The sequence below is a fragment of the Leptopilina heterotoma genome, unplaced genomic scaffold, assembly GCF_015476425.1.
Source record: "Leptopilina heterotoma isolate Lh14 unplaced genomic scaffold, ASM1547642v1 Lhet_95, whole genome shotgun sequence".
Taxonomy (NCBI): Eukaryota; Metazoa; Arthropoda; class Insecta; order Hymenoptera; family Figitidae; genus Leptopilina; species Leptopilina heterotoma.
In genome coordinates, this window is record NW_025111202.1 from 765,697 (window position 1) to 791,437 (window position 25,741).

Sequence of the window (25,741 nt, forward strand, 5' to 3'; positions counted from 1 at the left end):
TGCCAAAAAAAGAAAGTTCGTTATTTAACTGCAGCGTTTGCAAATTCTCACCTTTCTGTCTCTTCAACAATTATTATTATTATTATATTTTTGTACAATTTTCCACCTTTTACCAATTTTAATAATTTATCTATTCATGCCCCTAAAGTTTTGAATATACAAAAGAATGACGTTATTTTTGTTACTACTCTTAATTTGTATTTTATTACAGACTTCGGACTGAATTTATTTAGGGAAGAAATTAATTCAAAGACTGAATAAAACTAGAGACCATTAAAAATATCGCAAATTGAAATAGATTAAAAATTGAAATCCATTTATACTAATTACCAAATCCTCTAAATTTTATTATAATTAATTAGAGAATTACAAATATTGACGAACATCTTGAGATTCAATATGGAAATGCTACTCTCCACCTGCGAACGCCAAGGTCACCGATAGATGGCTGCTGAGTTGTTAAAGTCATATTTCTCGCCACCTAGTGTCAATCTTGGCGTTCTCAAGTGGATAAATCCATTTTATCCCTCAAAAACTTTTTTATAATTCAAAAAATGTTATTGTGAGAATAATTTAAATTGTGTTTTTAGTTTTATTTTCTAGAATTTTAATAAATCCTTCGAAGCAATTTAATTATTTTTTTTTTAATAGTAAAATCTTTGCAAAAATTTAATTATCTTCAAAAAAAATTTCTCGAAAGAATTGAATTTCTTTTAAATTCGTTATAAAATATTTTAAAAGAATTCAATTATTTTCAAAATTTTTAATTAAAATTATTAACAAAACTCCATTATTTTAAAAAAATTCAAAGAAATTCTTCAAAAAGAATTTAATTAGAATTTTCAAAAATTTTAACAAAGTTTCCTAAATAATAAAAAATTTTTCGAAGAAATTCTATTATTATCAAATTTTTTGATAAAATTCTTTGCAACAATTCGATGATTTTCAATACATTAATTTCAAAGTTAAAAATAGTTAATAAGAAAAATTATTAAAAAAGTTTAGAAACAAAAAAGCTGTGATGTGATTTAAATTCACATTTCTCTGAATATACAGTTTTCTTTTAAAAAAATTTCTCTTTTTGGCAATAATAGCACTGATATAGCATATTTTTCTCAATTTAAAAAAAATTGCTTACCCAATTTTTGCTTGGCTTCATTGAAACTCTCCTCCCAACTTGCCCGTTTGTCCGGCTTCGTAAACATAATTGAAATGTTCTCGACTCCTGCTCTAAAAGTAAACAACCATTTTTCCTTTTTATTGTTTGCTTGAATTTCGAATAGTATAATCTTCATAATTTATATGTGACTTAATATATATACGCCGTAAAACGGAGTTATTTCGCTCATTGATGCGTATAAATTCGCTCACCGATTTATTTCCTCATATTAGCTTTAAACTATAGCATTAAATTAAATTTTGATATGTTTATAAACAAATTAATAAATAATTAAAAAAACAAATTTATCCACAATGAAAGAAATAACTTGGCCTTACGGTAAATAGCAGTAATTTAACATTTAATTTGAAACAAAATTTTCCTTTTTTTCCATTCAAAAAATTATTAAAAATAATTGATTTGAAATGATGAAAATAATTATGGCAACCCTAATGATTTAAATTATGCCTGGAAATAAAAAAAAAAAAATTATTTTGCATGACCAGGCTTCCTACAGAATCAGGAAATCATGGAAAAAGCCTGGAATTTTAAAAAGTTTCTAAATTTTTCCTGTTTTCCATTTTAAAAAATTCGGTTTTTTAAATTTTTGGTAATTTTTGATAATTTTAGATTTTTTGCTAAAGGGTGGAGACTATTAAATAAGTAAACGTAAAGTGTTTTTAAAGAGCCCAAAAATAATGAAGCTAAATGCCATAAAAGATAAGAAAAAATGTTGACAAAGAAAATTGTTAGAAATCCCTGTTAATTAATTATAATTTGAATGTCAATTATCTAATTATAATTTGAACGTTAATTATTTTACTGTGTATTAAGAGTGAGTTCCAGGCATGCCAATTGAGAATGTGCCGCATTCCTCTCTGCTAATTGTCTCTGTGACTGACAAAGTAATTCTTTTATCATTTCCTCCAATTGTTGTTTTGATCCATGTAAAGACATCGATAATTCTTGAAGATGAGTTAATGTCGCGCAATCCTCTCGCAAATGGTCCACCTCACGTGCCATTCTTCGTAAATTTTCATCCTTGGCTGTAAATCAATTTTTTTCCTTTTATTTCTTCGCATTTTTTTTCGCACGTGACAAAATTTTTGTTGATAAATTTTATATTTATCTATCCAGAAAATATTGATAAAATTTCGCGAGAATGTTTTCAATTTTTGCTTTTTTGCTTCCATTAATTTTTTTAATTCATCAATTGAATTCTTTAATTCATTAATTTTTTTGTAAATTAAATTTTTTAAATCATTAATTGTTTTGTTAGTTAAATTCCTAGATTCATTAATTTTTTTGATAATTAAATTTTATAATTTATTGTTTCGTTAATTAAATTCTTAAATTCATTAATTGTTATGTTTATTAAATTTTTAATTAATTGTTTCGTTAATTAAATTCTTGAATTGATTAATTGCAGTGTTAATTGATTTTTTTTTATTATTTATAAATTGTTTTTTTAATTAAATAACGAAAATTGTAGAAACACAATGGGAAAAAGAAATTTACTAAATGGATTTATCGAATACTTTAATCAAAATGTAATTATTTGAAGATTTTCGAAACAGTAAATTCTTGAACAGCTTCACTAACTTTGTTCATTTCAGAAGCTTCTTTAGTTACAAGAACTTTAGTTGACTATAGTTTCAGTAGCTTCTCAGGTTTAGTAATTAGTTTAATTATTAGTTCTATTACAGTTCCATTAGATCCATTACCTTGATTACGACTAACCTTTTTACTATTTTTGTTGTTTATGTATTATTTTTTATTAAATGTATTTTTCATTTATTTATTTACTTACAAGATAAACGAGATTTCAAAAAATTAAAATTCCCTTTTGGTACAAAAAAATATCATATAATAATAATTGTTATTAAAATTATTTTTATTTTTACTTTTATTATTTATTTATTTAATTTTTATTTTTATTTATTTAATATTTTTTTATATTTTATTTATTATTATTTCTTACTTTTTTCCAGCAGTAAATTCTCTTCTCCCCCTACCCCTTATGTAAATGAGTTAAATGATAATTTTTTTTCTGAATTTTTATGAGATGAATTCGTTTACCTTTCATCACTTCGAGATCATCCAATGAAATTCTCATTAGCATTTTGTACTTATTTGCTTCCAAAAGGCCAACCAGACTATTTGGACACGAACTTCTGTATTCATAATGAAATAATCGGGACTAATTAAAATAATTAATAATGTAATTATTTATATATGTCCAATTAACTCACGTTGATGGCTTTCTTATCGTTCCACTTCTTCGTTTGATGCTCGTTATAACTAAAAGATCGGAAAACAAAAATAGGGCCCTCTCTTTTCGAGTTCCTTGATTTGACGCTATTGTCACCAGATCGTGTCGAATAAATGCTCTGAAAAATTCGTTATTTCGACTTGTAATAATTTATTATTAATTACTATTACATTGTTAATATAGTAGAAATTTAGTTAGTCAAACCTATCATTAGCAACAATTCCCGCGAGTCCCTCAACAAGTGCCTGAACTTCTTTCAAAGTCGTTTGCTGTTGTTCCCATTCGAGACTCTCCCTCTCGGTGCAATTAATTTTCACCACCAATTCGTGAACTTCTTTTTGAGCCGCTGACAAAAGTTCATAATCCGGATGCGATGAATCGGTATGTTTCAATAGTCTCTGAATTAAAAGTTCGTAACGTGGAATTTTTTGAACAGGCTTTATCAGCAATTGATCTAATCCAAGTTTCCCTTTATGCTCCCTTTCCATCGTCTATATTTATAAAATTATAATTATTGATCAGAAGAAGCTAAATATGGTTTATATATGTGACACGCTTCTCCAAGAAAGGTACCTAAGAAGCAACAAATTTTAGCAGGTTATGTTTATAATTTTTTGAATGAAAATGCAGAAAGAAAATCAATTTCTAATAATTAAACTTTAATCAAGACAAATCTAATACAAACATGACCAATAATTCTTTTGCTGCTTAGGTACTTTTCTTGAGAGCGTCACAAATAAATAAATAAATAAATATATATTTGTTTGTGTATTTATTTAGTGATTGATTTATTTATTTATATAAAATAAACCACTTTTTGGAAGGAAGTGAAAATAAGTTGAGGTCATCATTTTCTAAATTTGGCATTTGTCAAATATGGCCTCGACAATATAAAATGAGTTCCAACTTTCCAACTCTTGTGTTTTTAATATATAATAAATATAAACATATATGAAAAGCTAATTCTAGAAGCTCTTGGGCATTTTTGGGTTTGGTTAGAGGAATAGTGGGAGGAGGGTGAGAATCTTGACATGCCAACTTTAGATAGATAATAAATTATTAGAAATTTATTGAACACAATTATTATATCTCAACCAGTTTTCAATTTTGTTTTAACAGATTATATAGACATTGTTTCTCGAGGTATAATAAATTTAAATAAAATATTTTCAAATTAGAATAAAATGAATGCTTTTAAAGAGATCATGATCTTTTTTTAAAAAAAGTCTCACCTCTAAAAATCGTGCAAAAGCTGGTTTTGAATGACAGGTATTTTTAATGGCTGTCTTTGCAGATTTCCAATTATCGAGAAATAGTGTGTAGGTTTCCAGGACAACTGGTTTCATAAACTAGAAAATAAAAAATTGACAATTTGGGAGATTTATTACTATCAAAAATAGTAGACAGTTTATTTTTTGAAAAAAAAATTAGTAACGTTTTCTTCATTTGTAGTAAAATTGACTTTACAAATAGTAAAAGTATGAAAATAGAAAAATTTGTCAGAAATATCCTTACCACGTCAAGAAACACATCTCCTATTGTTTGTCCAGGTTCCCATGTTTCCAATCGTTTTCGTAATTCTTCGAGAAATACTTCGTGGTGACTGAGTATTGCTGGAATCTATAATTAAATTATTTATAATCTCTATATCACAAAAGTTTTCTTCTTAAATCCTTTTTATAGAATTCCATTCTTCTTTTTCAAAAATCAACTTTTGTTTCACCATTTCATGACTATTTGATCAGTTTTAGTTTCTATACCAGAGATATAGAAATATAAAGTTTAAAAATAGAATCTCTGCTATAAACTCTTTAAATTCGAAGTGTATTGAAAGTTTATTTCGATTTTTGTAATCGATAAAATATCCGTTTAAATTCTTTTGTGTCTTATTTTATATAAAAAATGTACAATGGAAATTTTTTTTTCTCTTTTGAGGAAAAAAAAGCTTTTTCTACAGGTACTCCCAAAAATTACAAACAAACAAAAATCGATTATTGTAAAACTGGGAAAAATAGCGTGTTTTGTATAAAAGAATTTGTAGAAAAAGTTTGTAATTATATTCTCTGATATAAATATTATCGAGTTACGATACACTAATTATAATGATGAAAGAATATAAAGGAGATAAAAAGTACCTGATAGAATATTTCATCGACTGTCGCTGAATCCACAAGACCAGCATTTTCCGGACTCTTGAGTGGTTGCAGATATTTCTGCAATAATATTCAAAATATTATCCAATTTAAAATGATAATAATAATAATAATAATAATAAAAATTATTATTATTACCATCATTATCATAATTATAATAATAATTCCAATAAGTTATGTATAATTTATTACCTAATATTAATTTTTTTTATTTTTCTTATTATTATTTTTATTTTTATCACTCTTTATTATATAAAATTTCGATCAATATATTTCACAGTCATTTAAAAGCAATATAAAAATAATTGAACTCGAATTTCTTTTCCCTTGTTTCCAATTAGAAACGAAGATTTTCCCAATGATCTCCAATTTCATTTTCTCTTGTTACCAATTAAAATAAAGTAGCATTTTATAGATATTCTTGAAATGCACTTTTCAAATCATTTTTCATTTAACGTCCCATTTCTCTGTAGTTAAACGAGTCCATTCTTTATAATCTTTAATTCAGCTGCTCTTATTTTATCAACGAAAATAAAAGAAGAGAAAATTTAGTTTTGAGAATTTTTTCTAAACTTTTATTCTTTTTGAAAATTTAAGTTTTTTTAGTCAAATTTAATTTTTCGATAGCTACACGATAGTCAATACACGGAAAAAAATTAATTGTTAATAGAAATTTTCATTTGCTAATAAAGTAAATTTTTTGTTGTCTCAACAATTTGGAATTGTTGTAGTAACAAAACCACTTCAGGTGATTGCAGTGAACACAAACTTAATTGTTGATTCTACTGCAGCAACCAATCAGATTTGTTAGTTCTATATTAATAATCTAATAATAACAATATTTTTTTAAATGGATAAATAAATATTTAAATTAAATAAATTAAATTTAATTTAGTTGAACTAAATATAAGATTTATACAACAAAATAGTGTCTTTGATTGATTCAGATATATAATTTTCTTCTGAGTGTAGAGTCATAACTAAAAAGGATTATTATGCGCCTGAGGGATGAGTATGTTTACGGAAATTGTTTCGCTCCTCTTAACATATTTTCCGTTACCTACTCTCGTGTTATATATCTACTCTTGCCTCTTTTTTATTATCAAACTTACGTGCGTTTTCTTTATTTTATTTATTGATTGGAGAGGTTAAAGGGTTTTATTAGAGTTGTTTTCTTTTGTTGGATAGTGTAGGAAAAAAAGAATGCGACAAGGACATGATAGAAGATGAAGACAATGATCCTGAATATAAAAAGATCCTTTGTCCTCGCACTTATAAGTCCATAAATGTTTATGTGTGTCGCAGCTGCCCCTGAGATGTTACCCTTGAATGGAAATGCAAGGCTCGCATGGCCATTCCCTTGAGACAATAAAACGTCACATTACGTATACCAGTTACTCATATGCTTATGTTTATATCCTCTCTCGAAAATTTTCACACTGTATAACTGAATTTCTGAATTTCATTTTCGTCTCCCCTCCCGCAACTTTGGCGCCTTGTCCGCCCAAAACACGTCACTGTTATTTACATGGCGCCTATATTCCCGCAGATTTATCATTCAGGTATTTCCATTTCGATAGATTGATTTATTAAATCTCATCCTTTTATTTTGTTTTTCTTTTATATATAAATCTCACTCAAAATTTAATAAACGAACATGTGTTGCCCATATGGAAATTTATTACGGCCTCAGAACGTCTCGCCCTAGATTGGCTATTTGCTGTAGTGTAACTTAATAGTCTTGAAATTAAATCTACTCATCAGTGCTTGACAACTAAATTATTTTTTACTATTTTTTGTGTCCACGAAAAAATCCGCAGTCGCCAAGAATCGAACCTCGGTCCCCCTATACTGCTTTCGCGAGTCTAGTAGTGAAGCCACTGAGCTATTGCACTTGACAATGTCTACAAGTTAAAAATTTGAGAATAAAATTAAAAAATTTCAATTTTCTGAAGTAGAACTTGTTATAAACATGGAATTCATATTAGAAATCATAAAACTTAAAAATAAAAACACATGGGACGGGAAATTTTGAATAATTTAATTTTCTGAAAAATTGAAAGAGTACAAAATTTTTGTTGAATGTATAATTTTTTTTTGTGTTTTCTTGATGAAAAAGAAAATTTTTTACGAAATTGAAAAACAATATTTAAGTGTAATCGAAAATTGAAAACAAAAATGAATATTAATTTGCAATTAATCAATATTGGTTTGTCGTACGTCCTGCACTTAACGTCCAGGGTTAATGAGAAACTTCAGGAAATGAGTAGTTATTGAATGAATCTTATGTATGATCATAGTAACGTCGCTACTCGTTCAACTGGAATAGTTGTTTTGTTGTTGTAAATAAAGGGAGCTTGTTGACAAAAATCTCAGTTACGCGCAATTTTCAGTAAATGCGTATTATTTCATACCAAACTTGAAAAAAAACCATGCAGTTTTATTAAAGGATCCATAAGTAATTGGAAGCATTCCCTAAAATTGATTTTTAAAATTTCCCAAAGTTTTGAACGTTCAAGTGAACGAAATTTTTTTTGTTTTTAAAAATTCACTAATTTAATTAAAATGTAATATAAATAAATTAAACACTTTAATTTAGTTAAGAAATTAATTTTTTAAGTAAATATACAAATTGAATGAAGTAACAAAAATATTGTCATTTACTTGAACGTTCAGAATTTTTTTAAACTTGTTACTGTTTACTTTAGAATTTTCAATTCTTTTTACTAAAATTTTAATTAAAAATTACTACATTTTAGTAAAAATTCATATATACTAATGCAGGGTTGCCACAGGTCAGGGAAATCAAAGAAGAGTCAGAAATTTTTATTAAAAGTACTGGAAAAAATTTTCAATTATTTCCATAAATAACAATATTCATCACAAGAATTCAATTATTTTCAAAAGTAATAAAATTCTTCGAAGAAATTCAATTATTTTTAAAAATTTTAACGAATATCTCGTTAAGAATTCAATTATCTTTATAAATAGTCTTTATAAATAATCTTTATAAATCTTTCGCCAAAAATTCAATTATTTTTTAAAATTTAAATAAAATTCTTTGCAAAATTTAAATTAGTTTCAATAGTTTTTCGCAATTCAATAATTTTCAATATTTACTATTTTCATAAAATATATTAAAAAATTTAATTATTGCAAAAAAATTGTTAATACAATTCTACGAAAACATTCAATTATTTTCATAAATAATAAAATTTTATTTAGGAATTCAATTAATTTCATCGCAGAATTTTAAATATTTTTAAAACAATGTTAAATAAATTTTTCGAAAAATGCAATTGTTCTTAAAAATTTTATTAAAACTTGACAAAAGAATTCAATTTTAAGAAACATTCAATTTTTCAATAAAATAATAAAATTCGTTGCAAAAATTCAAATATTTTCATAAAAAACTTGTAAAACTTGTTTCATAAAAATTCGTTGCAGAAAATCAATTATTTTCATAAGTTAATATAAAATTCTTGGCAAGAATGCAATTATTTTTATAAATAATAAAATTCTGTAAAAGAATTCAATTATTTTGATAAACAACAAAATTCTTTCCAAAAAATCAATTATTTTAAGGAATTTTAATAAAATTCTTTTCCAAAATTCAATTATTTTGATAAATTACAAAATTCATCACGAAAATTCAATTCTTTTGAAGGGTATTTTCAAAAATTGTGATAAAATTTTTAATTCAATAAATTTCTATAAAATTTTAATTAATTTCCTTAAAAGAAATTAATTATTTTGAAAAAATAAAATTTAAAATTCTTCATAAAAATTCAATTCTAAAAAACATTCAACTATTCAATGAATTATTTAGTTTTGTATTTAAATAATTGAATTCTCGTAGAATTTTCTAATAAAAATTTATTTCAAAATGAATTTCGGTTAAAATTTTGGATAATAATTTTATAAAATAAAGCTCATGATTTTTTAGAAATAATTGATTTTTGAAAAGCTTTTAAATTCAAATCTTTGTAATTGTAAATTTTTCGTACTTTTAACTAATAATTAATTTAAAGAAAAATTGTAGTTAAAAATTCTAGAAAATATTAATTGAATTTAAATGATGAAAATAATTTCGATGAAGTTAGAGTAACAATATTCTTAAATAAAAAAATAATTTTATCACTGGGTTATCTTTAATATTTAATTATTATAAAAACATGAAGAAGTCAATCACTTCGAGTCGAAGAATTTCAAAAAGGTTTAAATTTGATATTTTTGAAAATCTTACTTCCCAAGGAAAAATAATATAATCAGAATATTCTTAAGGGTCAGGAAAAATGTCATAATTCTCTCTGGAAATCAGGTAAAAGTTAGGGAAAAACAAAATTAAATTTTTGAGGCAACCCTGTAATGTGAAACATTACTAATTATTTATTAATTAGCTATCAACAATTAATTCTAACAAATTGAATAATAACTAATTTTAATAATTATAACTAATAACTTATTATTAATTAGTTATCAATGAAACAGACAACAATAAATTATTTATTAGCGTATAAATGTACAGTTAATTAATTATTTATTGGGATAAAGAGGAAAGCAATTTGAAAAGCAGGAGGACTTCCGTAGTGATTTCTACTTAAAACTTTAAAAGTTAGCTTGCAATTAAAACTTGAATACAACTTTAATATTGTATAGAGAATGAGATTAAAATTTTAGATAGAGAAACTATCTTCTTTGGAATTAGTAGAAACATATTCTTATAATTAACCTTTTTTTTTGTCGAGGATTTAAAAAAAATTCTAATTATTTAAAATTATTTTTATATTGCAATAAATAAATTCAGTTAACATATGGTTTTTATATGTTTTGAAATGTTTTTTCCATGTTTCATATATAAATGTCGGGAATTATGCAATAAACTTACATTGACTAGTATTTGTAGAGCCTCGACGTAAGATCTTTCTGTATCATAAAGTTCAACGACAACGTGTGTTCTTGTATCCTGCAACAAGAAGAAACAAATATTACCATTCATGATAAATCTCCCTTTTTTTATGATATAAAGTATTTTATGTGGAAACTATTCAAGTATTTTTGTTATTTATTTTTCAATTTATTTAAATACATTAATAAAATAAATTAAACTAAAATAAAATTTTAGTTCAGTCACTAAAAGCTACTATTTCTGTTTTTTTTTTGAGAATTTCCACTACTTTAAATTCGCTAATACTATAAATCAAAAATATTCTCAAAAATTATATATAATTAAATTCTTTAAAATTATATAAATTATATATAATTAAATTCTTTAAAATACGATTATTTTCAATCTCTAGTATTTTCATAAAATTTCGAAAAAATCAATTACTTAACAAAATTTGTTCACTAATATTAATAGAAATAATAAAACTCATAGAAGAATTTCAATTATTTTTAATACAATTTTAATCGAATTTCTCGAAAAATGTAATAATTTTTACAAATAATGTAATACACAAGAATTTAATTATTTAAAATAAAATTTTCATAATATTTAATATATTTCGAAAAAATTAATTATTTAAAACAATGTTTATAAAATTTAGAGCTGTGCCAAATAATTCGAACCGAACTGTTCGAATTTTTTCGCCTAGTTCGAATGTCGAAAATTCGACATTCGAGTTAGCTTAGTACGAATGGAGACGCATGCTTATTCCCGAAATCTTTTTTAACCAAATAGTTATTTGATATAAAACTACTTAACTTAAAATTCACATAATATGCACATTACTTGACATAAATTTCATTGCACACAAAAACCATTTAACATAAATATCATTTGTCATAGAATTCATTAAACAGAAATATTATGTTACATAAAACTCAGTTTAACTTAATTCCCATTTGGCATAAAAATTATGTAACATAAATTTCTATTGACATAAAAATCATTTAACATAAATTTCTTTTGACATAAAACTCATTTAACGTAAATTTTATTTGTTATGAAATTCATTTGACATCAATTTCATTTGGCATAAATGTCATTTAACGTAATTCTCATTTGACATAAATATCATTAGACATAAAGTTCACTTGATATCAATTTCATTTGACGGATAAGTCATTACACATAATTCTCATTTGACATAAAATTCATATGTCACAGATTTCATTTTACAAAAAGATCATTTGACATAGAAATATAGGCGCGAATTTCAAAATTGGCGAATCACAATGTTGTTGATTATATCTAATTGGTTACTTTTAAAATTGGCGCCGATATTTTTATGTAAAATGTAATTTGTGTAAAATGATTTTTATGTCAAATGAGAATTTTGTTAAATGACTTTTATGACAAATGAGAATTGTGTTAAATGTCTTTTATATCAAATGAACTTTATGTCAAATGAAAATTATGTTAAATGGGATTTATACCAAATGAAATTTATGTCAAGTAAATTTTATGTCAAATGGCATTTATGCTAAATGAAATTTATATAAATTTAATTTTACGTTAAATAATAATTATGTTAAATGATATTCACGTCAAATGAAATTTATGTCAAGCTAATTTTATGTCTAATGATATTTAATATGTCAAATGAGAATTACGTTAAATGATTATTCGACATTCGACATTTCGGCGCCTCAAAACCGAACAAAACTCGGTTCGGTTCGAATTTTGCACAGCTCTAATAAAATTCTTATGAAAAATTCAATTATTTACCAAAATATTAGAATTTTTCATAGGAATTCAATTATTTTCAAATATTTGAATAAAATTTATAGAAAAAAATCAATTATTTAAAATAAAATTTTAATAAAATTTTTTTGAAATAATTCAATTATTCTTTTGGATTTTAGTAAAATTCTTTCCGAGAATTTAATTATTTACATAAATAATTCTTTGAAAGAATTCAATTATTAAAGATAAATAACAAAATTATTCCGGAAAATTCAATTATTTTGAGACATTTTAATAAAATTCTTTACAAAATTCAATTATACTTTCATAAATTACAATACTTATCACAAGAATTCAATTATTTTTAAAAGTAATAAATTTCTTTTTGGAAATTCAATTATATTTAAAAAAATTCTAATTAAATCGTTCGCATTAATTCTATTATTTACACAAATAATAAAAAAAATATTACGAATTCTGTAGCGTAAAAGTAAAATAATGGCTTTTTTTTGACCCACCACCCTATTCTACTAAAGTTTACACTGATAGTTTATAATTGTTGAATTATGAGAGTCACGAGTTTTTATAAAATTGTTGCCCGCTAAAAAGTTGTCATTAGTGAATTATATAAGTTTTACGAGTTTTATATATGAATATTAATAAACATAAAGATATATTAATAAATGAAAGATAACAAAAGGGGTCTACACATATATGACATTTTGAAAGTGTCATTCTCTGTGTCTAACTTGAGAATATAACTGATTTGTTATCGGGAACAATTGTCTCAAGGACAATCCTATTGAGGAAAGCTCGGTACTGGCTTTAACAACTTTGTTGCTTCATATGGCCTCGATACTCATATATATCACGTTGCAGGCCCAAAACAATGCTTTATACATTTTAGCACGCGCGAATTTAATTTTGCTTATGGTGCTCGTATACACTATATACGTATTTCGAACGTGTAAAAGACACCCACCCCTAAAGGCACGTGCTGCGTGTACGTCCAAAACAAAAGTTCATGGTTATTGAAAAGCTTCGCGAATAAAAAGACAAATCGATATATAAAAGTGAATAATCTCGACGAACATATTGACATTGATTGATATTTAAATGATTGTATAAAATAAAAGTATTTAACCGGAGAGAAAGAGAAAGAGAGAGAGAGAAAAAGGGGAATTTTTTTTAGAAAAATTATAGAGAAAAAAATTAGTAATGAAATAGTTGACGCAGTTTGATTTTTATTTCACAATTTATGTCTCCTTTTTTAAAAAAAGCAACCGACGAGTTTCATACAGAATAGATTTTTTTTAAAATAAATTAATTCAATTTAGTTCGTATATTTTTTATAGCGAAAAAGAAAATAAAAAAGCCAAGATTCAGTTATTTATAATTGATTCAATTTGAGCGGAAAAAAATTGAATGTCTAAAAATTTTATTTTTATTACACTAGAAAAATCTTTATTTTAAATAGAAAAACGATGAAATTTTTTAAAACTTTTATATAAAGTAGATATATATAAACGAAACTTTTATATCAACTATTTTAAACTCAAAATTTCGTAAATTAAAATTTTGAATTTAAAATTCAATATTTGAAAAAAGTTAAATCAAACATTTCGAAAATTTAAAATTAAAAAGTTGAATTAAACATTTTGAAAACTTAAAATTAAAAAGTTGAAATTTACGTTTTGAAAATTTAAAATTCAAAACCTAAATTTAACAAAACTTTGAGAATTTAAGTTAAAAAAGTTGAATTACCAACATTTCGAAAATTTGAAATTAACATTTTGAGAATTTCAGTTTAAAAAGTTGAATTATAAACATTTCGAAAATTTAAAATTAAAAAATTGAAATTAGCATTTTGACAATTTTAGATGAAAAATTTTGAAAATCTTAATTAAAAATTTTCATACATGCTTTAAAATAAAAATTTTTTACACATTTAAAAATTTTTAATTTTTGAAATAATTTAAAAGCATAAACTAAATCTTTTATTTAAATTACCTGATTATTTGAAAAAAGAAGTGCGGGACGCTAAATCTGCATTATGAGAAATGAATAATTTTTTAAATGATGTTATAAATTATTTACCCACCACTAATTTTAAGAAACAATCACCATCATCACTTCCTTCTGAAGATTGACTGCAGAGTCTTTCTTCCACACTCATACTTAATTTTTATCAAAAAAATTTACAATTGTTTTTTATTTACTGTTTCGTTAAACACAGTTGAAATTTTCAATTCTCATCTATTAGTGATTTCTTAATTTTTTTTACTCGACACAACACTTCTTTTTATATTAAATCATTCATATTATTTTTTTTACATTTTATATATAAAGTCACCTGAAGCTGAAAAAAATTCATAATAGAACAATTATAATTTATAACATTTGTTGCTTTAGAAATGTTTAGTTGTACAGTAAATCTTTTATCTACTGCAGGTTGTTTTGTTCTTTGGTTTCAGTTTAAATTTCATAAAACATTTTTTTAATTAACATTTTCAATTTTAATTTAATTTTTAATTATCAGTCTATAGAATTTTATTTATTATAACTTTAATTATTAATTATTACCCTTTCGTCTGTTTCTATTTTTTTGTCTTTAGTTAAATTTTAAGGAAAATAAAGTTTAAATGCTTTTTATTTTTTAAAGGAATTTACAAGGAATAAATAAATAAAAATATAAACTATTTACATAAATGAAACCATTTCTTTATTTAAGTAATTTAAATTTATAAACTAAATTAAATTCCTATAAATTAATAAAATTCTTATGGTTAAAATTTCAAAAAAAAAATAAAATAAAATGGATATAAGTTTAAAATAATATTACGAAAGTTTATCATTTATTTATTTTAAAAAATCAAACAAATAAAATTAAACTTCTATTAATTAATAAAATTTTTGTGGTTTAAATTACGAACAAAAATAAATAATGAAATAAATAAATTTAGGTAAATTTCTATTAATTAGTGTAATTGTGATTAATCTTTGTAATTACAAAGATGAAGAGTAAATAAAAAACGTCTGAATTTGGAACATTTCGAAAAATTTGAAAATTTCGTTTTTATAGAAATTAAAGGACTTTAAAGCTTACAACACCAGAGCAGGCAATGTTTACATTGTCTACTTTAACCGTTACGCAAACGCAAACATTTGAAACGAGAAGTGCTTCAAAAATGTTTAAAATTCGTTTGCAAGTGATTAACATTATATTTACATTTTCTAAATTCATAAAACCAGTGCTCAGCGTTTTTTTAAATTACAATTTTTTTACATCCCTTACTTTTAAAGTGACAACTTTTTTTCATTTCAAGAATTTATTTTTGGTCCTCTCTTTGTTTAATGAGATGGAATAAAATTCGAAAAAATTGTTTAAATTTTTAATACAACTTTGATTACTGCTAAGTTCTTTTTTTGACTATTTTTATTTATTATTTATATTGATTTAGTGTTTATTATTTATGCTTATTTATTGTTTATTACTTATATTTATTTACAGTTTATTATTTATTTATCTACTTCTTATTATTTGTATTTATTTACTGTTTAATATTTATATTTGTTTACTATTTATAACTTATATCTATTTACAGTTTATTGTTTATATTTCTCTACTGTTAATTATTTATATTTATTTTGTTTATTATAATTATATTTATTTGCAAAATATCACATTTTTCACAGCAACGTTTATTCCACCACCAAACACGTGTTCTCCTCGTTATTCACGCAAAAGAAAGTCACGCGCGTTTAATTGCTGGAAAAATAAAAAAAAACCTTTTTTCTCTATTACAAATTTTGACTATCTGAAAATTATAAGAGAAAAAGAAATTTTTTCCAGTCTCTATTAAATAAATCGAATAAAAATAGTGAAAAAGAAAAATTTCTAAATTTTAATTTAAAAAAATTCGAATTTATAGAGAAAATTTTTTTTTTATTATTTATTAAAAATTAGTTTTTTATATTTCAATAATACCGTAAGAAAGCGCGAACGGGGATGAAGCGTGCAGCAACAGGCATTACATCCCAGATACTATTCCTCCCAACGCAACGACTAGATACAAGGGGTTGATCGATGCCTTTAAGTGGAAAAGAGAAGGAAAAGGCGCAGCATCGGAACGCCGGCGCGTAATTTAACACTTTGTTGCTTTTACGGAAAAAAATATTATATATATATACACTAGAAGCCGATACGAGTAAAAAAAAGTAATCGCGCACTATATATATATGCAAACAAACAAAAAAATATGTTCGTGTATTAATAATTAAAAGTGTTGAGTTCATAATGAAATTATCAAAGGTAGCACTGGAAAACGCCGCAGTTTTTAGATCAAAGTGAATCAATATTTTTTTTTCAATTTTGCAGAAAAAAAAATTGGTTTTTTTTAAAACAGAAAACTAATATCTAATATTGGAAAATCGTATTCACCTGAATATGTTTTTTAAAAATAATTATTTTTATGTCACTCGGGAAAAAATTTATTTCAAAGTACCAAATTTTTGTTCAATTATTAATGGAATAAATTCGCATTCCTGTATAATTAACAAAATGTTCAAATTGAAAAAAAAATTTTATTGAATTTTGATTTAAAGTTCGTAAATTGTACGATATAATTTGGAGAATTTTAGAGAAATTACAAATGATTGCAGAAATTCAATTATTTTCAAAAGTAATAAAATTCTTCTCAGAAATTCAATTATGTTCAAAATTTTTTAAAAATTCTCGTCAAAATTTTAATTACCTTTAGAAATAATTAAATTCTTTTATGAAATTCAATTATTTTCAAAAATTTTAATAAATTGGCAAAATTTCAATTATTTATAAAAATTTTCCTCAATTCAATGATTTTTAGTATCTACTATTCTAATAAAATTTCCCAAAAGAATTCAATTATTTAAAAAAAAATTTAATAAAATTCTACACAAACTTTTAATTATTTTCAAAAAATAATAAAAATTTCACAGGAATTCAATTATTTACAAATTTTTTTATAAATTTCTTTGCAATCATTCAATTATTTTCATAAATAATAAAATTTTTACGCGGGCATTCAATTATTTTTGTAAATAATAAAATTCTTTTTAGGAATTTAATTATTTTCATAAATAATAAAACTCATTGCAGAATTTCAATTATTTTTAATACAATTTTAATTGAATATCACGAAAAAAATCTTAAAAATTTTATTAAAATTCGTCAAAAGAATTCTGTTATTTAAAAATTTACAGATAAAATTCTTTATGAGAATTCAATTTTATGAAACATGCAATTATTCAATAAATTGTTATTTTTGTATTTAAATATTTGAATTCTAGTAGAATTTTCTTATAAACATTGATTTAAAAATGGATTTCAGATCAAATTTTAGATTATAATTGAATTTTAAAGGCTTTAGAGCGTAAATTTTTAGAAATAATTGAATTTTGAAAAGGTTTCAGATTAAAATCTTTGAAAATTTAAATTTTTCATATTTTTAACCAACAATTCTGTGAAATGAATTTTTTTGAGAAACTTTAATTGCGGATTATTTTGAAATTATTCAAAGTTTTTATTTTCTCATATATATTTAATTGAAGAATTTACGAATAATTGAAATTTTGTAAAATTGAATTGTAAACTAAATATAAATTCACTCTACTTTTGAATACTTAAAAGGAAGTGACACCTCTTTCAAAAGAGTAACGAGAGTATATAATTAAACTATAAACATCCGGAAAAATGACGTTGATAAAGAGGAATGTGTTTTTCGAATTTTATTTATTTATTTTTTTGTGCACGTTACCAAAAATCAGGATACAAGAACGATTTAGACAATTACGAATTTATAGTTGTTGGAAAAATAAAAAAAGAAAATTGAATATAAAAATATATTCTATTTTTCGCCCTGTGTTGTGAAGAGTAGTAGTAAATATTTGCGGATCATCACTTGATGATCATTCATTCATCCTGTGAATACGCGCGCATTACTATCTCGTGCGACCAAGAAATCCGGATCGAACGACATATATGTATATAGACATTTGTCGGTTGTGTTCTAATTTTGAAGGAATGAATGCTTGATGTATTGAAATATAAGAGTAGGAGTTTTGTGACGTTGGCCACCTGGTGGGCGATGCCGGAACTCACACCTGCGTCAATGCGAATCACGCGTGCTTTGTCTATTTCAGCCCGTATAACTGTCATTCAAAAAAGTCTTTATTCAACTTTTATACAATGATATTATACTACTCTCCATTATTAGATCACATTATACATTCTGACAATCCTTTTCAAGATATTCATTAATGTATAACTTTAGATGCATATAATATTGACAAGTTCGCGGAATAATATTGCTCTTCAAGTATTTATAATATATTATACACGAGATCAGGAAATTTTCATATTTATGAAGATATTGGAGAAACAGAATTAGAATTCAATGTTCGATACTGTGTTTCCTACTTTAATAATGGTGAAAAATAGAGCTTCTTGCATGGAAAAAAAATATAGGGGAAAGTGGGGCAAAGCTGGATACTCTTGTTTTCCATTTATAGGTACCATGGAGAATAGACTACAGGAGACCAATCTAATGTATTTGAAATCGAACACTTTTGCGTCTGAAGTTAATTGTAGTTCACCAATTTCTCGCCTGTAGCGTATGTATCGGTCGTGTAAGTTGTGAATAAACTAACCAAACTTAACCTCTAAGCACTTTGTTTTTCTAAATATATTCTATACATTTTACTTTTATTTGTAAAATAAAAGTAATATTTATTATTCTTCTACATTTTAAAAATTTATTATTCAATTGTTAATAAAATTTAAAAACAAAAATTTGAATTTTGTATCACAACTTACACCACCGATTCATGCGACACAGACGGAAACTTTTGAACTAAGATTAGCTTCCGACGCAAAAGTGATCGGCTATATTGAAGTACGAGCATAGCAGTTTGGTCTCCTGTAGTCTATTCTCCATGATAGGTACTTTCAAAATTTAAATCCATTTATATTAACTGTCAAACTCTCTAGATTCAACGTCCGATCATAAATAATCATAAAATTACGAATATCTTGAGAATTAATATGGAGATGCTATTCTCCACCTGCGAACGCCAAGGTCACCGCTAGATGTCAGTATAGTTGATAAAATCGAATTCCACGCCATCTAGTGATCACAGTAAAAAGTAAATCTTAAGCTGCCTTAAATTCAACACTGTCTGCTATAATGTTAAAGGATACGAAAAACGTGCGTAAATTCAACATTGACTGTCTTAAAAATGTTGCATCTTAATTTAAGGCAGCTTTCGTGCCTTAAAATAAGATTTTCTTTTTACTGTGATGATCTTGACGTTATCAAGTGGAGAAATTAAACCACCATTTTATCCATCAAAAAATTTGTTATAATTAATAAAATGCAAAAAATGTTATTGTGAGAAAATCTTATTAGTCTTATTTTTAAGAAGTTAATTTTTATTTATCAAAAGTTTTCTAGAATAATTATTCTATTATTTATAATTGTTTTTTTTTTGGGAATTATTTCAATTATAAAAGTTTTTTTAATAATTGTAATTTAATTCTTTTATACAAAATAATTATTTAATAATTCTGAATAAGCTTTTGATTTTTTTTTTTTTGAAAACTATTTTCTAAATTAAAAAAGAAAAATGAATTGACAAACTTTTAGTACAATATACATTTTGTTTCTCATTATTGCTAAACACTGTTCAACTTTCAAATACTGATGTGCACGTGCACATCAGAGACACGTTTTTGCTTCATATATGTTTTAAAATTACGCAATTTGGCAACAATTTTCTGCAGGTGGAAAAACAGAAAATTCTTGTTCCTGTAGAATGTGTGTGAATAATAAATTGAGTTCTGTAACTATAGATAGTAGCTTCTTTGTATTTTTAATTCATAATTTCTAATTTTTGAAAAATAATTTAATTTTGATTTTTTTTTTTTGGTTTGTTTTAGAAACACACAAGCCCCATCGCGATGCTTGGAAAGATTCTCTGACAGTCAAAGATGTTTAAAGGATCGGCAGTCAAGGTAGGATTTTTAATTACATATTAATTAACATATTAATTCTCTTCAATTTTGATGACTTAAAAATTTGAATTTTCGAAAAGGGAGGTGGGATTAGATAAAAATTAGAAAAAATGTTCTTAAAAAAGAAAAAACCCAGTTAATTCTTACACGGAATTTGTTATATTTAAAAAAAACTAAACTAATTATCAAAGTTTGTTAAGTAGCGAGAATTAACGATAGAACTGAAGTTACAAACATTCTTTGTCGACGCAAAAAGAGAAGAATCTTTCTTTTTAAGAGCAAGAAGAAAATAATTTTTTATAAAAAAAACTTAATTCTTATTCCCATTACGTCCTAAACAGATTTTCAATCCAATCGATGCGGCGAAGACAATACTGGAAAATTAAAGCTTTTTTTATTTAATTTCGTCGACCTAACCGTGTCAATAACTTCAGTTTCATAATTAAAGTACTTAATGTAATAATACTTTCTAAACGAATGAGAATATGTATATAAAAGTCGTCCAATCGTAAATTAGATTTTCTGATTTAGTGAAGGAAAAGTTTTTGGTAAATTAATCATTGGGAGAATGGCAGGGAATTTTGAAATTGAAATTTTACTGCTACAAAATAATTTTTTTTGTCACTCTCAAAGATGTTTTGAAAATTGGCCATTCCCCTATTCCAGGCTTGCTTCCAAGTATTGCTGAAAGCTATTTTTAAGAAAGTATTCGTCAATTTTATTTGGCTTGGGTCACAACTAAATTTTGTGCATATTTTAATTCCAACACGGCGGAGGGCACATCTCCAGAAAAATGTCAATGACAATTGATAATAATAATTACTTGTCGTTTAAATTTATCTATTTTTTTGCAAAAAAGAAAAACTGCAGACTAGAAAAATAAATCAAAAATATTTACATTAATTAAAAAATTAAATAATTTGATTTAAAATATTTCATATTAGAACAATTTTCTGAAAATTATACTATTTTTAAACGGAATCCTTTCTTGAAAATCGAAATCCCAATTGAAAAAACGTAATCCCGCTTTTTAAAAATTAAAATATATTTTTTTTGGCATAAATTGCTATGAAAAAGAAAAAGAAACAAACAAAAAATAATTTATATTTTCTGCATGAAGCAGGTATTATAATAAAATTTTGAACTTGAAAAAGAAATAAATAAATTTCGCTCATTTAAATATTTCGAACTTTAGAAACCTTTCGAAACTTGTAACAGAAGAAAAAAAAACAACAAATAATAAAAATGTTTGCTATATAATGGCAATTTAAAAAACTTTGTTTTCTCTAAAAATAGAAATTCCTGATGAGTCATTTTCGCTCCAGTGATTTTACACTGGATTCTCATTCTCTCTCTCTCTCTCTCTCTCTTTCTTCAAGTCAACAAAAGTTGGTCTCGTGCAACTATAATAAACTTGCACTAGAAACAATAGGTTTTCGACCTACCAGGAGGTCTTTATGTTGAACGATAACTCATCAGAGGAACATGTTCGCTTACACGCTTCATTTAAAACGTCGTAAACTTTTTTTCTCCTATGCAAGTAGAATTCATCACTTGTTTAACACATCTCTCAATAGTATAATAAATTCCTTGTGTGAATTTTTATCACTTAATCCAACATGGGGTACTGTTCGTTTATTTATAATTTTCGGAAAATTAAACAGAATTCGAAGAACAACTTTAGATTGAATCGGAGTGAAATTTACTCTGCCGGGAAATAACGAATATAGTAACTTTTACTACATTCATGAAATCTAAACAGTTGGATTTTTGAAATACTGAGGAATTTCTCACTATTTTTGCGATGTCAATTTTTCCTATTTTTTTTTTTTTTTGAGTAAATTTTATTTCTTTCCAAGTAAAATTTGATAAAAATTAGTAAAATTTACTTCCGACGTGTAGTTAAGTTTATTCCGCACGGAAGAAACAAAAATAAACTTTTATACTACTGACCGGAATTTATGCATTTCTGGCAATGTTTATTATTTCCGGAGTAAAATTTACTACTTCCGAAATCAATTTTTGTAAAAACAATTAGTGAATTTTACTTTCGAGGTATAGTAAAATTTACTTCACTTAGAAAAAACGAATATAGTAACTTTTACTATACTTTTATAAAATCTAAACTTGTCAAGAATTTTAAAGTATTTTTTAATCTGCAATTTTTACTATTTTTGGAGAGTAAATCTTACTACTTTTGAATTTTTAGCATAACTTATTGTTAGTGAAATTTACTTTCGACATATAGTAAAATTTACTTCGCAAGAAAAAAACGAATATAGTAAATTTTACTAATTTTATGAAACCAAAACTTTTAGGGATTTCTGTATATTCTTAAGATGGTAATTTTCATTTTATCCGAAGTAAATTTTATTACTTTTCCCATGTTCCAAAAAAAAATTTTAGTAGACTAATTTTTTTCTTTTTTAAAAATAGTTTCAATCTCGAAAAATAGTTTTGACGCTGAGCGTGAACTAACTATATAGGAACTTAAAGTTACTCAATTTCCATTCTGAAATAGTAAATGTTGATGTTGCGAAATTCGCAATTCGCAATTCGTAGTTTTTTATTTATTAGTTGAAGAGTAACTTACATTCCGTTGAGCCGGAGCTCGAGCAACTCTTTCCGAGGAGCCTCGAAGAAGTTCTGCTAAAAGTTCCGGACTTGGTCCAGGTAATCCTTCCAATTTACTGGGACTGGATGTTGTTCTGTGATGGCAGGGCGTAGGTGGTCCGGAATTGCTATTTGTACTCGAATTAAAGGAGAGATTCGCTGAAATTTTTCTTCTTGGGTGTAGTCCCTCCTCTAGACTCATGTCCGTTGTTCGTGGCTTTGCCATTTCTGCCTCTAGCATCTGACCATAGGGACCTCTTAACGGCCTCTTACTGTATCTAAAAGGAAAATAGTTTTTCAATATTTGTAATTTAAAATTTTCTCTCCCTTCAGAATTAACAATATTTTGATACTCAAAAATCAGAAAACAATTATAGTTTTCGACGCCAACTTTAGGGACCCAAAGCTGTTGGTAATTCACCAATTTTTAACACCAAGATTCTCTTATTTTTATTTTTATTCAGTGACAAAAACTTTAGGGTTTCTATAATTTTTGTTTCGATTCTGTAAAAATTTTTTTTTGTTGGGAAAATAGAATGAAAGTTTAAAGCAATATAACAAAATAAGAAGATAACAGAAGATTTGATCGTTTTGCTCACCTTCTGGGAACTTGTCCCTCACAATCGGAGAGATCGCTAGGCGTTGCTGGGGGATCATCTTTTTCTTCGCTACTCTGAGCCACGAGTTTGCTCCGATCGATGTCTGATGGTTCTGGCCACTGAGTTATGTAGACTCCTTTTCTTCTTTTACTCGTGTCTCCGCGATATCTTCTCACTTTGCCTGAAGGCGAAGAGGTTTCAGAAGCTGCTTCACTTGGAGCTTCACTTCCTTCACTGGCTTGACTCAGCCTTGGCTCCTCGGCCGGTGGTGTCACTATTACTTCGTGCGGTTCCAGTCTCATCTCTGTGAAAATTCATTTTCCCTCCGTTAGAATTCCAAAAATTAAAAATGGCTAATCCAATATGGCTACTAACATATTTCAATAAAATCACGCTATATTGCTTTTAATATTCAATTATTATCTAACATTTTAACTGAAATTAATTTTTAAATCAATTTTTATTAGAAAATTTTACTAGAATTCAATTATTTAAATACAAAAATAAATAATTTATTAAATAATTGAATGTCTCTTAAAATTCAATTCCCGTAAAGAATCGTTATCAACAAATTTTCAAATAATTGAATTCTATCAACGAATTTTAATAAAATTTTTAAGAATAATTACATTTTTCGAAAAATTCGATTAAAATTGTATTAATAATAATTGAAGTTGTGTGATGAGTTTTATTATTTGTGAAAATAATTGAATCCCTAAGAAAAATTCGATTACTTATGAACAATATTTAATTTTTGCGAAGATATATTATTACTCTTGAAAATAAATAATTGAATTTCTGCAATAATTTGTAACCTTTCAAAAATTGAATTTTTTTCGTGTTTCTAACTAAACATTTTCTATAAATCCATCATTTATAATAATTTTTGAAAAAGATCTTTAACAATTTTCAAATTTATTTGTTTACAATTCAATTTTACAAAATTTCAATTATTCGTAAACTCTTTAATTAAATATATATTAGAAAATAACAACTTCAAAAAAAATTCAATTAAACCTTATGAAAAAAATTAATTGCACAGAATTGTTAGTTAAAATTTTAATTTGAAACCTTTTCAGAATTCAATTATTTCTAAAAATTCTATGTTATAATGGTTTTCATATTCAATTATTATCAATAAAATTTTAACTGAAATTAATTTTTAAATCAATTTTTACTAGAAAATTTAACGAGAAGTCAATTATTTAAATACAAAAATTAATAATTTATTGAATAATTGAATGTTTCTTTAAATTAAATTCTCAAATGGAATTGTATCAGAATTTTTTAAAATAATTAAATTGATACGAAGAAATTTATAAAAAAAATTTTAAATAATTGAATTCTTGCAACGAATTTTATTAAAATTTTCAAAAATAATTGAATTCTTACGAAGAACTTAATTATTTTTTTTTAATTAATTAAATTCTAGCGAAGAATTTTATAAAAATCATTTTAAATAATCGTTTTTTTTCGAAAAATTTTATTGTTTGTTTGAAAATAATTAAATTTCTGTGAAAATTTTATTATTTAAGAAAATAATTAAATGCCTGTAAAAATTTTATATTATTTATGGAAATAATTGAATTATTGCGAAAAAATTTATAAAAAATTTGCAAATTCATGTTTGAATATCTTTTTGACTTAAAATTAAACTGTAATTTCAAAAAGTAATTTTTTAAAATAGTCAAATTATAATTTTAAAAATTTGTCAAAAAGAGTAAAATAATTAGTACAATAATTATACAGACAAAACAATGTGTTAAATATTAAATTTGAAACGTCAGATTTTATTTTTAAATTCCAACATCTTTTTTGACCCCTTGTCCCTGAATCTGTAATAATATTAATTTTCCAACTAATACCTATAATCTATTCACAGAAAATCATTAAAATATTTTTGGTATCAATCGTGTCAACCGAAAGAAAGATTATGAAATTCCACATTTCAGAATCGATTTATCTTTATGAGGGTGAAACTATTTTCAGTGCATCATTAGTACAAAGGTTCCAAGTTTATTTTGTGTGAAACTATTTTGGCTAAGGTCTCAATGCTAAACGAACTTTTTTTTTTTTTTTGAAGGAATTATGAAAAATAAATGATGGACAATCAATGAACTAATTAATGGTCACATAAATACCTTTAAACAGAAGATTAAAAAGTATCATGAAACCATTTTTTCTCTTTAATATATTTTTTTTCAATTAAAAATTTCATTGCAATTAAAAAAAAAAATTTTAATGGCGTTAATTATTTAAAAATG

General features: G+C 24.7%; 2 protein-coding genes across 7 annotated transcripts in view; one reads left to right on the forward strand and one right to left on the reverse strand.

The window, feature by feature from the left end:
• Positions 1-25,741, reverse strand: part of LOC122512228 (rho guanine nucleotide exchange factor 17) — a 70,812-nt gene that overhangs the window by 18,154 nt on the left and 26,917 nt on the right. For all 5 annotated transcript variants that reach the window (XM_043627960.1, XM_043627957.1, XM_043627961.1 and 2 more), the window contains exons 7-17: positions 23,478-23,781; positions 22,859-23,156; positions 10,473-10,550; positions 5,567-5,644; positions 4,947-5,051; positions 4,664-4,780; positions 3,636-3,922; positions 3,412-3,549; positions 3,239-3,333; positions 1,983-2,205; positions 1,139-1,230 (exon numbers count right to left, since the gene is read on the reverse strand). In XM_043627960.1, the coding sequence (XP_043483895.1) occupies positions 1,139-1,230; positions 1,983-2,205; positions 3,239-3,333; positions 3,412-3,549; positions 3,636-3,922; positions 4,664-4,780; positions 4,947-5,051; positions 5,567-5,644; positions 10,473-10,550; positions 22,859-23,156; positions 23,478-23,781 (1,815 nt within the window). The remainder of the gene's footprint in view (positions 1-1,138; positions 1,231-1,982; positions 2,206-3,238; positions 3,334-3,411; positions 3,550-3,635; positions 3,923-4,663; positions 4,781-4,946; positions 5,052-5,566; positions 5,645-10,472; positions 10,551-22,858; positions 23,157-23,477; positions 23,782-25,741) is intronic.
• Positions 1-25,741, forward strand: part of LOC122512238 — a 76,560-nt gene that overhangs the window by 14,614 nt on the left and 36,205 nt on the right. Inside the window, exons 4-5 of one of the 2 annotated variants that reach the window (XM_043627974.1) lie at positions 20,191-20,265; positions 20,607-21,189. In XM_043627974.1, the coding sequence (XP_043483909.1) occupies positions 20,191-20,265; positions 20,607-20,667 (136 nt within the window). In that variant the 3' untranslated portion in view covers positions 20,668-21,189. Of the gene's footprint in view, positions 1-20,190; positions 20,266-20,606; positions 21,190-25,741 lie in introns of those variants that run through there. The other variant, XM_043627973.1, reaches the window with a different exon arrangement.